Consider the following 17,797-nt stretch of genomic DNA (forward strand, 5'->3'; position numbering starts at 1 on the left):
GCGGAGAAAACCTGGACCCTGAAAGGGTGCTAGAGGAATGCCTGAGTTTCTTCTAACACAGGAGACTGTTACCCGACTCTTCACCTTCTTTTTAAAAAAGGCAAAGATGTATAAAATGGCATAAATGAAAGAAAGGTAAATTAAAGCTAGTCATGAAGGGCTTACCGAGAGAGAACAATGGTTAAAACTTGATTTGAGCAAATCCCTAACGTCTCTAAAAATAAACCCAAACCCTCTCTTAGAAAAAGATCAGAAAGTAGATGTAGCAAATGTGCACCGAGGACAAACAGTAATAAAAAGGAAGCATGGAAAACCTTCATGTTCAGTTCTCCTGGCGAGGCCCAACCCTATGAACATACTAAGGACTTCACAAAGACACCAGTGTACCTTTGTTTTATGGGAAACTACACTAATTGGGGGTGAGGGGAAATTTTCAGCCAACAATTAACCCCCAAGTTTTCCTTTGATACCCAACGGGAAGTGGCAAGCGTGAGTACACAAGCATACAGGGGCAAGTGGGGACGAAGAAGGGCATCTGGCACGAGAGAAGGATGTTCAGACCTTTTATGCTGCGTCCTCTTTCCTGCCTCAACTACTTGGCGGTACTTGGCTGTGGAGGGTGTGGTGTGAGCCCATTTTTGAAATAACTAGGAAAAAAACTACTGGATGTAAATCTTTATCTATGTTTACCTGTATAATAGAGACAGTTGTGGATGATTGTGTTGTAAACTGGTAACACTGGTTAGTTACCTCAAGAGAGAGGAATTGGGGCGAGGGCGAGGGGGCATTTCCTGTTTACCTCTTTTCTATGTCATATGTGTGGGTTTTTACAATTAAAAAGAAAAAGAAAAAGCGTATGTTCTGGCTTTTGACCTTTCTCAACACACACAGCCCCTGCTCTGACGTGAACAGAACGCCACACACCCTTGGGTTTTCTGGTACCAGTCGGCATGGATGAGGTTGGACGTGTGGATGACAACCCGGAGGCCTTCTTCGTACAGCAGTAGCATCATTTTCCTTGAAAAACAGAAAAGGCATCAAAAGGCATTAACGGTACTTTCAAAATCTGCAATACGTTTGTAATATAAATGTAATAAAGGAATTGTTCACTCTTACATTCCCCAAACTCTTAACATTTATAAGCTCCCTTTCTTCCACATCTTACCACGATCAAGTCTGCGTAAGTGACGAGGAAGAAAACCACCTTCCAAAATGCTCCGAGTATCGGGTGGCCCGTGAACTTCGGAACCATCCCTCCCACGTGGCCAGTCCTGGCACTTCAGAACCCGCCCCCTGCCCCGCCCCCAATGTGGCCCCTTATTATCTATTTAGCATCATCTGTCTCTACTGGGGACAACAGGAACCTTCTTGTCCAGTGTTCTTCAAAGTCCCAACCTCTTGCTGTACCACTACCAGCACTTTTTAAGAAGTGCAATAGAATAAATTAAAAACTCAAGACTACGTTGCATATATGAGGTTCAGTACTGGTTCACGAAGCTTCTTTCGGCATGTCAGCATGGACATGTGCGGTAGACTGAAACGTCAAATGTATTTCTTCTTGTGGGTTTCAGTTTCTAAAACATTTGAAAGGGCTTTATTTTCATACTCCACAGCTGCCATGCTTGTCACCAGTGTGTGCCTGGGCTGGAGGTCAGTCTTCCCCTTTCTTCTCCATGAACTCAAATCAGGCCTGGCTGAGTCCCCTTTCTCACACGTCTCGCCCAGGCCTTCAGTCATCAGGCATACTTCTCTTATTTTACTTCCAGTGAGAGGATATAAACCAGAGCTTTCCATATGAAGTTGGAAGACCTACACTCCAGTCTTCATCAGTTAGAAACCATGTGACCTAAGCAAGTCATTTAACATCCCTAAGTCATTCTGGGTCCCTGAGCCTTGGTTTTCCACTTGTAACCTGAAGGATCAACCCCGTTTACTTCACAGGGTAATTGTGAGGATGAAATACAATATGCATTTTGTTAGATGTAGAACACTCCCAGGTATACATTCCCTTTACTCCTTCAATGCTTTGCTTTACTTTGTCATCAACTACTGGGTGATTTTTGGTCTCCTGATTGTTTTCTAATTATTTCAGAAAGCTAAGTTCTCTATCCCCAGCCAGAGATGTACTCCTCCAGGCCATAACTCTGTCTTAACTTATCCTCTCCACTGAAGCCAAAATGCTACTGAATACTTACTGATGTTAAGTCAGCTCACATCTGGGGAACAAAGTGAGCCGTGGGGTCTCTCAAGTAAACAGCAGCATGAACACTATTTGGATAGGACCGGGTTGGCATAAAAAGACAAGAAAGAATTTAAGAACAGAGAATGGATTTAGCTCTTGCCAAAATGAGAATTTAACCCAAGCTGGCAAACAGTAAATTAATGCAAAGATAGAGAAATGACAGCTGTTGAGCCAATCTTGTTTCCATCTATGACATGTGCGCTCTGAAATCTGGGCAAATTTATATACACAGTTACCAAATTAGCAGCTGATTGTAATTAAGCATAAGCCAGTTATGAATTCATGATACGAGTTTTACAAATATTTCCATTAATCAAGGCATCAATTATCAGGAAAATCTCACACTAATATCAGCGAATCCTATCAAACAGAACTGTGAACCAATCTAAGGGGAGTCACAGTGGTCCTTTCATAGACAAAATGCCATGTGCCAATAAGGTCACAATTAAAAATGGATTAAAAAAGGGGTAAGAAACGGGGTTTCTCTTGAAGAATGCTGACTTTGCATATTATCTGTTGAGTTGTGGGGGCAGCAAAAGGGGACACTTTGCAAGTTCGAAGCTATTTCTGTGTGGGGAGAAAGAAAAGCAACGTCCGCAGAGCACGTACGTGCCAGGCACCATTCCAGAAGCTGTAAAGAATGCCAGCAGGTGGAATCCACACGGTGACCCAGAGAGTGTCATCGCTTCCATTTACCGCTGCAGAATCTGTGGCTGGGAGAGGTTATGGGAATATCCGGGTCACAAAACGAGCCAGAGGAAGAGCTTGTTCGGATCAGACGTGCTAGGATCCTCCTCTCACCGTGCACGGCTTCCGTGGGGCTGGACCGGGCCACGCACATTTCATGCTACTAGGTGTGGGAGTGGGCGAGATGGGGACGATGCAGTCTAGGTGGGAAAGAGGACTCCAGAAGGGAGCGAAAAGAGGCCTGCCCGCCCATGCTGTGGGCGGGTCCCCGTTAGACAGGCACGTTGGATGGACACTGAGCTGCTCTGGCTTCCTCTATGGGTTCTCAGGGCCATCAGTGCTCTGCACGGAGCACACCGTCACGTGTCTGCTAAAGTGCACGCGATCTCATGGCCACTTCCTATTTACTGTGGTGGCTCCCCTCTGTCTAGTCGGGGAGGCGGTTTATGCTCCATCACCAGGGGCTGGAAGATTTTCTTCCTTTTCTAATTCATGTTTGTCTTGCCTCTGTCACCAAAAGACGAAAAGTTGCTAGAACAAAAACTATTACATCTCAAAACACTTTACAGCCCCCAGAGCTGTGTCTCAAGAATGTAACAGATATTTAATTAATAATTCCTAAAACATTTCAAAATGAGCAACTGCAAGTAATTGCAAGATACGAGTTCAATCTCCTACAAGACACCTGCATTTTAACAAAATGTAAACTACACAGATATGGGGTTGGGAAAGGTTCTATTATAATTACTCCCCTAGGCATTTACAGCTCTGAATGCAGAACTCGGCTGGGTTTAACCTGCAAAGTGTGTATGGTGGGGGAGGAAAAGGAGGCATGGACTTGCAGAGAGAGAGAGAGAGAAAGAGAGAAAGAGAGAAAGAGAGAAAGAGAGAGAGAGAGAGAGAGAGAGAGAGAGAGAGAGAGAGAGAGAGAGAGAGAGAGTGTGTGTGTGTGTGTGTGTGTGTGTGTACTGAGAGGCGGGGCGAAGATGGACCACAGGAAACAATGAGTCCATTTCAGCAGGGAGCAAACAAAAATAAATTAAAAACAAGTTAAAATAAATAGTTCTGGTCCTGTCTCCAACACTGGCCTGAGGAAAACTGCGTAAGTACTCAGGGAACTCTGGTCTCTAAGACGAAAAGGAAGGACCAAACAATTTTTGCATAGCATTAAAAAAAGACAGCAGCTCTGGGCTCAGTCAAACACCAGTTAGATCCTGGCCAGGCCCAGCACCGTCGGTCCCTCCCGGACAGAGGGACAGAGACGCAGGCATCCTGATTTGCTAGCAGATTAGGTGCAGTGTCACCCTGCCCATGAAATGCTGACTGCTGGCACAGAACGTGTGGCAAGCACAGGAACCGGGCACTGGGGTCCAGGAAATCATGCCTAAAACCCAAATAAATGAGAGCACTTGCCGAATGTATCTTAGAATTGGTAAGTTATTTATGCTAGGGTTCCAGCTAAGGGGGGTGGTGGCAAAGATTCATTTGGGGTTACCCATTACTGGCAGGTCTACCCATGGCAGATTGACTACTGCCACCCATCAGTATCTCCTGTGACACAGCTCGGGGAACCCTAAGATGCTGAGCTGCTTTATTCAAGGCCATTTTGTATCCTCTGCCCAAACTGGCATCCTGTGCGCTCAGCGCCATGTACGGAATAATTTACAGTGGAGCTGGGTACTGGATGGAGTTCACGCTCAACGATCCTCAGAGCCTGTCCTGTTAATTACACTGAAGCTACCCATTGGGGATGGTTGGTAAGTGCTGCAACTTTTATCAAGTGCATCTAAGACCAGATATTACAGAGCTGATGGGTATCCTTTTATAATATGATGGCTCAACTCTTTCTGCTGTGGTTCCCTCTTTTAAAAGCAGATTGGGAAAATTTAGTTTTAAGTGTACAAAGAGAAAGAAGAAGGGATGGCTTCACTTTAGGTCCCCGTACTATCAAGAAAACAGTAGTCACAGCAAGACTGGGGACAACTTCCCCCCACTCTCCCAGATTCGTTTCTGCCCTACAGACAGATGCCTGAAGCAGCCAGCTACCCATTTCCATTACGGTGTAGAAGAAACATGAGGTTGGGTCACATTCTTTTCATAAATCCTTTCTAGAGAAGTATGATTTATAAAAATATTGAAACGGGGAGAACCCTGTCTTATTCCTTATCTCATTTATAGAACCAGTTATGTAAAAGGGCTCAGCAAAAACAGTTGTAAAACTAACCTAAAACGGGAGGCAAGTTGACAATTGGGTATGACGTGCCAAGTAGGAAGTAACAGAAAAGTTTTTCCTGTCTGTGGTTTGCAATGTCTCAGAAAATCATTCTAAAAGAAATTTCTGAGCTGTCTTGAGCAGGGGCAGGCATCAGCCTGTCAAGTTGACAATTTTTTGTAAAATAGTTTTTCTTTCAATCACAGCATGGAGCTGACCTAACAATATTCTTTTTGATGCAACTCAGAATCTTATAAAAATATAAGACTTTCTTTAAAGTAGTGGAATCCACTGGCACGCGACTAACACATGTAGAGTTACCCATAACCATGGACCACACAACTGCTCTATTCTATAAGGAATGCCCTAAACAGAAATCAGAAACCACACCACAGATTCAGACTTCCAGGTTGAAAGCCAAATCCCAGTACTTTGACTTAAGGCTGTGAGAAAACAACTTCACTTCCTCTGCTTCCTTACTGACAGCTTTCTTTCCCCAGCAAAAATATCACGTGAGTTCTTATAAGGGCACTTTCTGAATTGCGTCCTTTGGTCTATTAAAATCATGCCCTCCCCCTTTCATAAAAATTGCTTACGTGTGGTGTGTTCCAAATGCAATATCCAACTTTGCCTAGGATGAAAAAGAAGTCAAGTCACTTATTTTAAATAAACCCTCAGTATCTTTACCTATTGGAAATTAGAAAAGATTCAGGTCAACTTGGCATTTTTAAAACTGCTTTTACTGCCCTCTAGTGGACAAGCCCTTGATCGACATTACAACTTTTATAATAACATCCAGTAAGGCTCATTTTTAAAAAAACTTACTTTTTAAACAAGTTACTCAATATGATTCAATACATACTGCATTTTTAATTATAGTAATTAAAATCAGAGAAACTTAATTTCTTTAGTTGTCAAAAAATGAATGAAAACAAAAGAGACTAAACAAAGTTCTAAAATGAGATATTTGACTAGCACTGAAATTAGTAGAAGCAAAAAGTTTTCAGAGTACATTTAAAAGAAACACTGAATGTCGTGGCAGCAGAAAGACTGGTGTTATGATGTTAAAATAGACGTTTTTTACATTAATAACAGAGCAAGTGCTGAAAATAGAGAGGTAATATGTTAAATCCATTTTTGTGTTATAAAATACCTTTACAAACAAATGGGGAGTTGGGTGAAGAAGTAAAACATTTTATCTAACACCTACTATAGCAAAAATATGCCCAATGATATGGTTAAGCACAATATGCCCAAGATTCAGGCTATGAAAAAGTTAAAATAAAATAGACCGGTCAAAATAGCAGTTAGGAACTCACAAATCCTAGCTTCACAACTTTGCATGACTTTGGAAAAAATTTAAATCTCCGTGCCTCACCTTTCTCCTTTTTAAAATGAGCATACTATTAGGGGTTCAGTGAGTTGTCAGGAGTAAATGAGAAAAAGTATTTGAAGTGCTGAGGAAAGGGGCTTGAGGGGGTAAACCCATGCTGTACCCTCCGCCCAGCCACATGACAGATGGGTGGAGCTGTTTGCTGCGGGCAGTGATGGGCAAACTGGCACACACAGGTGAGTATGACTCAGCCCTGTTTTGCAGATGCTCAGACAGGTGGGCCAGTTTGCTATGCTCTTACACTCTGAGCATGCTCCCAGACCAGCATGCATCATTGTGTAGTCTGGGCACAGATGAGAGAGCAGGGAATTGTAGTTCATGTCTTTAAAATTACAAAATCAGAATGAAGACTGCCACTCTGTAAACTGATTATTTGGCTCAGAAAAAGCAATGGTCAAGAGACTTGGCCCAATGTGTGGACGTTTTGCTATAAGTTGTAGGCTTTTGGGCAAGTCTAAGCACAAAAATAAGGATGGTGATAACTTCAACTGACAACATTTAACAGGTGCTCCTGGGGCAAAGGCACAACAACCCTGTGAAGAATAGTATTAGCAAGTTTGAAGATGAAGAAATTAGGCTTGAAGAGGGCAAGTGACGAGCCCAGAATGACACACCTAGAAGATGGAGAGCCGGGACCAAATCCCGGCAGTCTGAACCGTGACTACCAGAAGGGCTCAATCTGCGGCCTCCAGCCCCATATGTGCAAAATGGGAGAAGTGTTAGCATCCACTGATCCTTTGATCGACGTCAAAGTCAAGAATTCATCTAACAGATGAGATACAAAGATATTTCAAAAGATTAGGATGAGCCACAATCTTCCTGTACCTCAGACCAGATCAGGGACCTTCTGAACAGCTCCTGGCACAGGTTTGGGGGAAGGCGGCTCGTTTCGCCCTCTAGTGGCAGGCCTGGAGCATGCCATCAGGCTCGCCACACCCTCTCCTCAACTTTTCAGTACAGGTAGTATTTGAAAAATGCTATTTCTATTGATTTAATCACTGGTTTTCAAGATTCCTATTATCTTATTTTCTGCCCACTGTTAGTCTGATGAGAGCTATCCTACTGCAGTTTAACCTCTTCTGTTTTTTGGAAAACAAAAGCAAAACAATGGGATTTTAAGGAACCGCTAAGCAAAGACACCTCTGTGTAGAAGGTAAGCCCCGAACACGTTGGGAAGAGGAAAGTTTTCAAACTCCAACTACGTAAAGCACAGTGGTAAAATCTCAGTGCGGACACCCAGGTTTAGAGAGGCACACTGACTAACTAGAGGCAACCTGAGGACAGGTAGAGGAGAGGCTGGGAAAGAATGGTAATCCATGTTACATCAAATACAACCCAAGAAAGTGAGAAACCTAAGGGAGATAACTTCAAATATAAGAATCACTGATACATGCAAGGAGAAGGTTTATTCTACGTGGTTCCAGGGGGAAAAGTTAGGCTTAATGTGTGGAAGTTACAAAGAGGCAGACTGGGATGGTTAATGTTATACATCAGCTTGGCTAGGCCACAGGATCCAGGTATTTAGGCAGATGAGGCAGTGAAGGTATTTTTTAGATGAGATTATGATTTACATCAGTAGACTCTGAGTAAAGCAGATTACCCTCCACAACGCAGGTGGGCCTCATCCAATCAGCTGAAGGCCTTTAGAGGAAAAAGACCGACTTCTCAAGGGAAGAGGGAATTCAGTCTCCAGACTGCCTGTGGGCTCAGAGTGCACCATGGACTCTGCCCCGGGTCTCCAGCCTGCTGGCCCACCCTGTGCATGCTGGACTTGCCAGCAGCCTCCACAACCACATGAGCCAATTCTTTTTTAAAAAAAAACCTCTATGGGGGCAGCCGGATAGCTCAGTTGGTTAGAGTGTGGTACTCTGCACAAGGTTGCCGGTTCAATCCCCACATGGACCACTGTGAGCTGCGCCTTCCACAACTAGATTGAAACTACTTGACTTGGAGCTGATGTGTCCCAAAAAAAACACTTAAAATAAATAAACGTTTAAAAAGAAAAAAGAAAAAAATCTCTCTATATACATACATACCCACCCCCCTACTGGTTGTTTCTCTGAAGAATCAACCAGAGCTATCAGGTCAGTGAAAAGAAAAATCTTTCTAACCACACGGGCTCCCCACCAATAGGGCGGGCTATCTCAGGAAGTATTTGAGCCAAGGCTAGACAAATATCTGTTGGGGATGCTGGAGAGAGGGTTCCTGCACGAGGCAGGTGGAGAGACTAAATGTCTGAATTCCCTTCCAACTCTCAGACCAAGCATGATCTCAAACGGCAATACGCAGCTTACCTGGCAAAGGGAAATGTTTTGGTAAGGCTTTGCCTCAGCATGTAAATGAGCCTTAGCTTCTCGTTTATCACCATGCACAAGCAGGATTGGTTTCTTCCTGAAAAGAGACCAGAAGTATTTAAAATACGTTGTTCATAAAGCTGGACTCTTGCCCAGTGAAGGGACGCTGGCTTCCTTGTCACCCGACATGTGCTCCTGGCCTCTGTGGTGACTGCGCACAGGGCTCACACACAGCGGTGATCAGTTCATCTACCCTAACCAGTTACCTTTATAATGCGGCCGCGTGGCCTGAACTTAAAGCTCTCCTGGGACCCTGTGGGGCGGTCACTCAAGAAAGCCTTTGAGTAATGAATTACATTCTTTGGTCCCAAAGGGCATATAGCTAACTCTGGGTTAATGTGTTTAAATTCAGACAGATTAGAAGATATATAATTACTGTTGTATAGCATGATGCTCGTTTCTTTTCCTTGTTTTGGAACAAGCAGTGAATTACCTTGTTAGGCCTATATTCACCAAGCTCCTACTGTGTGCTCAGTACTGCACTAGACTCCCCAAGATACCAGAGTCAACAGGCCCAGGACTACGCACGATGCAGACTCACTAATAGGTAACGTTATATTTTAATGAAACAGAGTCCGAGGTACATGGAAAATGCTGTATTTTCAAATTCCTAAAGACCACGTAACAATACTCTCCTGGAATAGATCAAAAAGGCTTTTAAGAGAACTATAATCTTCTCCAGTTAATTTAAAGCAAGATAATCCTTAGAAATCAATATACCTTACAAGTGCTCCCAACAAAACAAAAATTTGGCTTTTTCCTCCAAAGAGCAGTCAAGATGAACAACTGTAGCCACTTCCACATTTATCAGTCACAGTGCAGGATGATTCTCTGCCATACATGAAGGGACAACTACGAAGAAACATTATCGAAAGTACACTTCCGGTATGAATGCCTGGCTACCTAATGAGCTTTGTTCTAACATATTAGGTGAAATAAAACGAAGAACATGCCTTCCCAACTTTTTTCTATTTGGAAAATTTTTCTATTTTACAACTAGAAAAATGGGACAGAATCATGTAAGAGACACTCACATATCTATCACCTATGTAGTGTTACCAGATCATCAGGACTTAAAAAAAAAATTAAAAAATTAAACATTGTTGCCAGAAGTTAAAGTCTGAATTCCTTAAAATTTATTGGCTCTATAAACTATCACAAACAGGCAGTGTTGTGATGGTTAATTTTATGTGTCACCTTGATTTGGGCCAAGGGGTGTTCCGATAAAACATTATGTCTGGGTCTGTCTGTCTCTGTCTGGGGGTTTCCAGATGAGATTAGCATTTGAATTGGCGGGCTTAGTAAAGCAGTTGGCCCTCCCCAATGCGGGTGGGCATCCAATTGTTGAGGGCCTGAGTAGAACAAAAAGCAGGGAATTTGTTCTGTTCCTGCTGCAGCCAATTACTAACAATAAATCTCCCTCTACCTGTGTCCCGTTGGTTGTTTCTCTGGAGAACCCACTACAGGCAGCATCTGAACGACCACGTCAGAAGGTATACACCGTTACGATCTGAATTTTTCTTTATCTAAGTTCTGCACGTTACCTATAGACCTTATATGTCTATAGGTCATTCCTCCTCCTGACAATGTTCCTGGTGGCATTCCCAAGGTGCCATCAGCAATGAGCGGGTGATGGGACAGGCAGGACTCTCCTATCCCTCGACTATAGTTACTCAGAGTCCTAGTTTGTACGAGGACTACTGTACTAGTTTGCTGGGGCGGCCATAACCAAGTACCACAAACTGGGCGGCTGAAACAACAGAAATCTTTTGCCTCACAGTTCTGGGAGCAAGAAGTCTGAGATCAAGGTGTCGGCAGGGCTGGCTCCTTCTGAGGGCTGGGAAGGAAGGATGTATTCCAGGCCTTTCTCCTCACTTCTGGGAGCCTCGGGTGTTCCTGGACTGGGAGATGGTGTTCTCCCTGTGCCTTCACTCTGTCTGTGTCTGTGTCCAAATCTCCCCTTCTCCCTTCTTATAAGGGCACCAGTCATGTTAGATGAAAACCCACCCTAATGACCTCATTTTAACTTGATTATGTCTTTCAAAAACCTTCTCCAAATAAGGTTCCATTCAGAGGTACTGGGGGTTGAGACTCCAACAGAGCTTTTTTGGGGTAAGACAATTCAACCCATAACAGATAGTAAACGAATTATACCCTATACTTTGGCCACACTTGAAAGGTGTGCCAATTTGATTCCAAGGTCTTTGAGAAGCAAAGGGACAAAAAGTAACAGTGGCAATACAACTCCCGGGGCCACTTCTGGCCAGGGGCCTGTGGCAGAGACTGCTCGTTGCCTCCCAGCATGCAGTCTCCCTTCTTTCCTAATACAACCCAGATCTTGTTCAGCACAAGGTGTGCTCAGCTAAGACTCCATTTGCAGCCTCTTTCAGAGCTGGTTATAACCGTGACTGAGTTCCACCCAGTGAAATATAAGCAGGTGCTGTGTGGGACTTCCAGGAAGGCTGCTCCGAGGGGGGCACCCCTTTTGCCCTTCTCCCCCTTTCTCCTTCGTGCTACCTGGAACACAGACCAGTGATCTGGAGCTTCAGGTGCCATCCTGGACCATGAGGAGACTCTGAAGACTGAAGTGACACACACACCGGGATGGTGGGAAAGAAAGACACAGGGGTGGCTAGGTCCCCGAGACCGTGGCAGCCCCCAATCCAGACCATGAATGTCTACCACCTGGTCTTCTTTGGCTGGAGAAATTTTTTCCTTTCTTTGTTTAAGCCACTATTATTTTGGGTTTTCTGTCACACGCGGCTAAAAACTCATCCTACGTGTGACATGTCAAATACAAGCTCTTCGTGCCAAAGCCACTTGGGAAACTTCACAGCATTTGATCTACCGTTAATGATGCAGGTTCCCACAGAGTGCTCCCTAAATGCACCAAGTTCTTTGAGGGCCCCGACAAATCATCTTCCCTGTAGGTGCATTCCTCTTCCTCGTTATGGATTCTGCCATGTACACGTGTCAGAAACCGTGTCACGCTACCTTCATTTGGTCTGCACAGCCTAACCTCAGGCTGAGGAACTGCAGGAAACAGACTGAAAATCCATCACCTCCATAACCTGGAGGAGGGAAGGTCCTATGACCGCCTTCATTAACTCCTGAACTACAGGAAGAACCATTTGAGACAGAGATTCTCAGAAGAGCACTGTGCGCCAAGTGAAGCGTTCCAGGCTGGCCACATGTGGCACGCTTACAGTTCTGCAAAGCAGGTGGCAGAGATCTTTTCCTTCACATTAACCCTGGACATCAAGTTGTCTTATTTGGGTTAGAATTTGTCCTTATCTACTTCTGGACACAACAATGGAGGAAAATGCTAAAATCTGTATAAGGAATGCATCTGATTAGTTAGAATACATCAAAAAATGCTGTTTTCCCAATAGACCTTAACATTTGTATGATTTTGATGGATTCAAAAGACATACTCATAAAAATGGTCGGCAGCTGTCTGAGAAGCACAGATCTTTGGTTTAAAGCCCCTTTACAGTTACGATGCACCTATCATCCTGTGGAACTCACCTGAACTCGGGTGGATACTGTTTTATGAGCCAGTCCACGTCAAAGCAGTAGTTAAACTAGATGGAGGGGAGAGAAAAGGAACTAAGTCACGGGTAATTTAGCCAAGCAGTCAATAAGGAGAACTGTCTGGCTATTAAATTGAAAGAAACTCTAAAATAACGATGAACTACGTCTCTAATTTATAAACCTGGAGAGATGCTGCAACACTCATAAACAAACCTAAAATACATCCTGAAGGGAATACATGGTTCAAGGACCTGGAATCAGTGCAGTGCATGAGAAAACAGGCGCTGAGGAAATGCTCTCTGCGTGCTTTGGCAGCGTTTGTTTTTGTTATTTGTGAGGGCTCTGATTAATTTAAATAACAGGAATTATAAATGTATCCTTCCCTCAGGTGATTATAAAAAGGACTCTGAGAAAAGAACATTTCCTTTCAGCCTAACTTATGAGCTAGCTTTGTCAAAAGGCATCTTGAGCGGACATTCACGAGGCGTAGAACAAGTACATCTTGGCTCCCAATTCTACACTGGGCTCAGCTATGGGGGATCCTCCCCACACCTGGGTAACCCCGACCCTCCTCCTGGACACAGTGACTCCATGGAGCTAAGAGAACTCACACAGCCACACCACCTTCCACCTGGAGACCAGGGTTCCCGAGGCCAGGTGGAACATGAAAGGTACAGAAAGGCTTGCGTGCTTTCTTTAGGGACATGGCCTTTTTTTTTTGACTATTTACTGAGAGCCTGGAGCCTTAATGTGATTTATCAACACAAAGGCACCAGCTCTGTCAGGCAGAAGCAAACATGCAGAAGTAGCCATAACTGTTACTCACTTCTTTTTGGTTGGCACTAGAAATTTCTTACTTTTCTAAATCAAATCAAACTTGACTTGGTTACACCACGGGTGGGGAGGGGTGCGAGGGGAGGGGCAGGGGTTGCAGAGTCCCATAAGATGATCAGTGTCCGAAACAGAAGTCCTTCAGGCTGTAATTTCCAAAGAGATTTCTTAGCCAACCCTTGTAGCCTAATCCAGAGCCAGGAGCTCCACTGATAGGGGCATCCATGTTCCATGCTGATGGCTGTGGATCCCACAGCGGCGGCTGTGCTATGTGCTGTCTTGGGGACTCCGCACAGGACTGAGACACAGGTCCCCAGCACTCACCTTTTCTTACGCAGTTGTTTAATTATTTGTCCCCTTTCATCCAAGAAGAAAACAAACAATAAAAAAACCACAAGTGTAAACTCACCTGTGCTGAAGATACAAGCGTCCCAAATAGAGGAGATAAAATATCTGAGAAGACAAAACATTTAAATCTAATTGGTATTTTGACAAAAATTCTCTAGTAATAACAATCACAACTGACTTATTAAATAGTCCCTGATGATCAAAGTTTGGCTTAGCAAACAGTGAACTGGGAAGTTACAAAGCTAGACTTTAATGTTCCATAAATGTTAAGAGAAAATTCCTCTGTGCTGTTTAATGAAACTTATTATGATTCTTTAATAAAATATAATGTAAAACTAAAATCTACAACTTCAATACTGGATGACTACTCCGTTTCAGAAATCGCCAGAAAAAGACAATGACACATGTTCTTCTTTCCAGATCTCTTATTGTCTATCTCTTTCAAGTACTCATTCAAGTCCCTCTCCAGGAAACCTCCCCGAGCCCGGACAAGATGGTTCTCCCCTGGAGCCTGAGAGCACTTGCTTCCTGAGGAGAGGGCAGAGGCACCACAGCTCTAAGCTCCCATTTCTAGCACCCCAGGTCGTCTGTAAGGAGGCCCAACCTCACGCGCATTCAAGCTTGACTTCAGGTAGGTCAGAAAGCTCACTTCTCATAACCTACCCCGTGAGAGGAAGCACACACTCATTCTCACCGTCCTGGGTTCTCACAGCCGCACTTGTGCAGGACCTACGAGGTACCAGGCACCGTTCTGGGCACTTCCCATGTATCATCTCCTATTCCCCACAGCCATCCTCTGATGCGGTCTGTCATTCCCATTCTGTCGACGACGAGTCTCTCCTTAGGAGGCTGCCCATGGCCACACAGCTAGGAAGGGGGTGATTGGATCTGAACCCAGGCTGTGTGACTCCCACACTTCTGCTCTTAACACCAAAGTGTCTCTGAGGATTCAGAATGGACTCATTCATTCATTTGACCTATCTTGCAGACATGAGCCAGACGCCCGGTACAAAGTTAAAAGAACAAAGAAATCCTCTTAAAGAAACTATCTTTAAGGAGAGTTGCACCATCATGAGACAAAATGCAGTACATTCCTTGACGGTGTCTTCTACTTTGCCTCCACTGGCCACTCTTTCTACCTCTCTAAATTTTACCTATCTTTTTTGGCCTATTTGAAGTCCTCTTCCTCCATGAGATCTTCTAAACCATCTACAGTTTGGTAGATACCACATGCACGACTCCGTATGTTGGAGCAGACTATCAGTTAAGAGCATAGATTCTGATGCCGAATGTCAGGATTCAAATCCCAGCTCTATCATTTACCAGCTCTGTGACCTTGGGTAGGCTATGCAACTTCTCTAGACTGCAGATCCGTCACCTATCCAAGGAGGGCAATTGTAACATCTACTCCCAAGGCTGTTGTGCGGATTAAAGTAAGTAATCTATACGAAAGCTCCTACCTTAATGTTACCTCCCTTCCTCAATATCTTGGTGCTAATAGTCGGTCTTTATCATTTTACTATACATAGCGAAAGCTTGCATAGTTCTCTAATGATTTCCTGTCAATCTCAAATAAAACAAAACAAAAACACTGAGATCTAATATTTCTTCAGCGAACCATTTTGAGAAGAGATTCTCAAAATGAAAAACAAAAACCATACTCCCTTACAGTATGGAATTAAATACACCAACATTTATACACCACACAGAAGACATGTAATATACATGTTTGATATGTAATTAAAACACTATCGATAGTGAACATACTCTATTTTTGAGTGTGGGCTAGAAAACAAGGTAATCTGAAATAAGGCTAATGTTTATTTTGTGTATATGCCACGTGAGTATATTATGCTGATCACTTCATGTATTTTTCTCTTTTTATTGAATCCCCAGTTTAAAGACGAGTAAACTGAAATTGGAAGAATGTTTGGTCCTGTGTTAATTACCCACACAGCAAGTGAATGGTGAGGCCAGAATTCAAATCCTGTGTCTTGGATTCTAGAGCACTTGCTGTTCTCCCTTAAAAGAAAACTTTCTCATCACCTGATACTTCTGACACCAATTGTATAGAGTTTTGCACACAGACCGATTCTCTAATTCTCGGCAGACAGCAGCTGGGTGTCCTACAATTTCATTCAATCCTGACACCATCCACCTGGAGTTGGCATCAGATCCCACAGGTTAAGGGCTCAATCCCACAAAAACGCTCCCACCTCAGACACCAATCACGAGTCCAAGTCCAGACCTCCTCTACTTCTATGAAGCTGTAACTTGGGGGTTCCCCCGATCTCCTCCTTGGGTTCGATAACTTACTGGAAAGCCTCACAGAATGCAGGAAAGCACTTTACTTACTACATTACTAGTTATTATATTATATAAAATATACATATTATATTAATATAAAAGGATACAACTCAGGAAGAGCCAATGGAAGAGATGCGTGGGCAAGGTATGGGGGCAGGACCTTCCATGCCCTCCCCAGGTGCAGCACCTCCGCGTGTTCACCAACCTGGAATCTCTCTGATCCCCTTGAGTTAGGGATTTTTTTTTTTTTTAAAGGTTTCATTACAAGGGCATGCTCAATTAAACATTGGCCATTAGTGATTAACTCAACCTCCAGCCCCCTTTCCCCTCCCTGAAGGTGAGCGGTGAGGCTTAAAGTTCCAACTTTAATCAGTAATTGGTTCCCCTGGCAACCAATCCCTCATTCTCAGGGGCTTTCGAAAAGTCACCTCATTAACACAAACCCATGTGTGGTTGAAAGGGGCTTGTTATGAATAACAAAATATACTTTGACCATTATTACTGTAGAGCCGGTTCAAGAGCCTGGGACAAAAACCAAATATAACCAGGGATGAAGGGCAAATATATACAATATCACACAGACACCCCCGGGAAATAACCCAAACCACCAAAGACCAGCTTTTGGTGCAGAACTGAAACATCTATTTGCATGCTGGCATTCTTTTTTTTTTGCTCTTCACCAGGAACCAAAACCAGGCTTCCAAATAGTGGTTCTCAAATTTACTTGGACATTAGAATCCCCTAAAAGGATTGTTGGGGGTCTCTGTTCCCAGAGTTTGATTCAATGAATCTGGGTGGTGACCAACAATGTGCTTTTTTAACAAGTTTTAGGTGATGCTCTGATCAAGTATTTGCTACCATTAATAGTTATGGATCAAATTTAATCTTTAACTTAAAAGTTAAACAATTCTAAACATTGCAGTAAGTGTGCAACTGGTTGGTTGGTCTGTGGGGCTGAGAAAAATACCCTCTGATTTCCTGACCTAAGTAAAGTTTGCTGTCCAACTCATGCATTTGGTTTCTCAAAATGGTATTTTTCTTTTTCCTGGGGAGTTAAGACCATGAAGAAGGGCTCTTGGAGATCATTCCAGGCTACCTGGTTTCTCCAAGGAACGCCAGCATCACTTACCCTTGATGTGGAGGGCTCCAGAGTTATACTTCGGCTTAATTCCCGAGACTCTAGTGAGGTAAAATTGGAAGGGGTTCCCTTCATCCAACATGTCCCAAATGTCCTGGCCCTCCCCTGATGTTTCATACTCTTCTTCCTCCTCTTTGAGCCCCTGGCAGACGTGATTTCCAGCTCTTGGGGTAGCACTGTCTTTGGGAGGGGAGCGGTCTTTCTCCTCTTTGATCACCACTTTCTTAGCCGGTTTCTGCTGTGTCTCTAGGGGCAGTTCATCGTCGCTGCTGGAGAGACACCAACCTAGGTCTTCCTGGGAACCACTCTTCTGCCTTTTGGGAGGTGAAACTTCTGGAACTGCATCTGTGTTGCTGAATTTCAAGGGAGACCTCTTCCTCCGGTGGGCGGCTTTCCGAGCCTCGGAACAGGTGTACCTTGGCTCATATGCTGCTTCCTGCTCAGCATGGACAGGAAGAGAGGTAGATGGCGTGTCCACTTTGGGCTTTTCCTCCTCACTTTCATCACTACTGGATATCGTCCACCTCCCATAATCACCTTCCTGAGACATTATACTTCCTCTGGAAACAAAAGATAGAAATATCATTATTTTCCATTCTTCTAGTTGCCACTGGCAAACTCTATTGCTCTCCAATTCCCGTCATATGAGCGTCTACAACACATACAGTGCACCTGATAACTAACTACCAGATGTTAAACCACATAACCAACATCAGTGACTTTATAGGTGTTAGGAAGCGTGTTATCGGAA

The 17,797-nt window shown here is 43.8% G+C and overlaps 1 protein-coding gene across 4 annotated transcripts in view; it reads right to left on the reverse strand.

Annotated features, from left to right (window-relative positions):
* TDP1 (tyrosyl-DNA phosphodiesterase 1) overlaps positions 1 to 17,600 on the reverse strand; it is a 76,950-nt gene extending 59,350 nt beyond the window's left edge. For all 4 annotated transcript variants that reach the window (XM_033109607.1, XM_033109608.1, XM_033109606.1 and 1 more), the window contains exons 1-6: positions 17,038 to 17,600; positions 13,663 to 13,706; positions 12,417 to 12,472; positions 8,829 to 8,925; positions 5,738 to 5,772; positions 925 to 1,017 (exon numbers count right to left, since the gene is read on the reverse strand). In XM_033109607.1, coding sequence (XP_032965498.1) covers positions 925 to 1,017; positions 5,738 to 5,772; positions 8,829 to 8,925; positions 12,417 to 12,472; positions 13,663 to 13,706; positions 17,038 to 17,596 — 884 coding nt within the window. In that variant the 5' untranslated portion in view covers positions 17,597 to 17,600. The remainder of the gene's footprint in view (positions 1 to 924; positions 1,018 to 5,737; positions 5,773 to 8,828; positions 8,926 to 12,416; positions 12,473 to 13,662; positions 13,707 to 17,037) is intronic.
* Positions 17,601 to 17,797: the final 197 nt, after the last annotated feature.

The sequence above is a fragment of the Rhinolophus ferrumequinum genome, chromosome 6, assembly GCF_004115265.2.
Source record: "Rhinolophus ferrumequinum isolate MPI-CBG mRhiFer1 chromosome 6, mRhiFer1_v1.p, whole genome shotgun sequence".
In the NCBI taxonomy this organism is placed as follows: Eukaryota; Metazoa; Chordata; class Mammalia; order Chiroptera; family Rhinolophidae; genus Rhinolophus; species Rhinolophus ferrumequinum.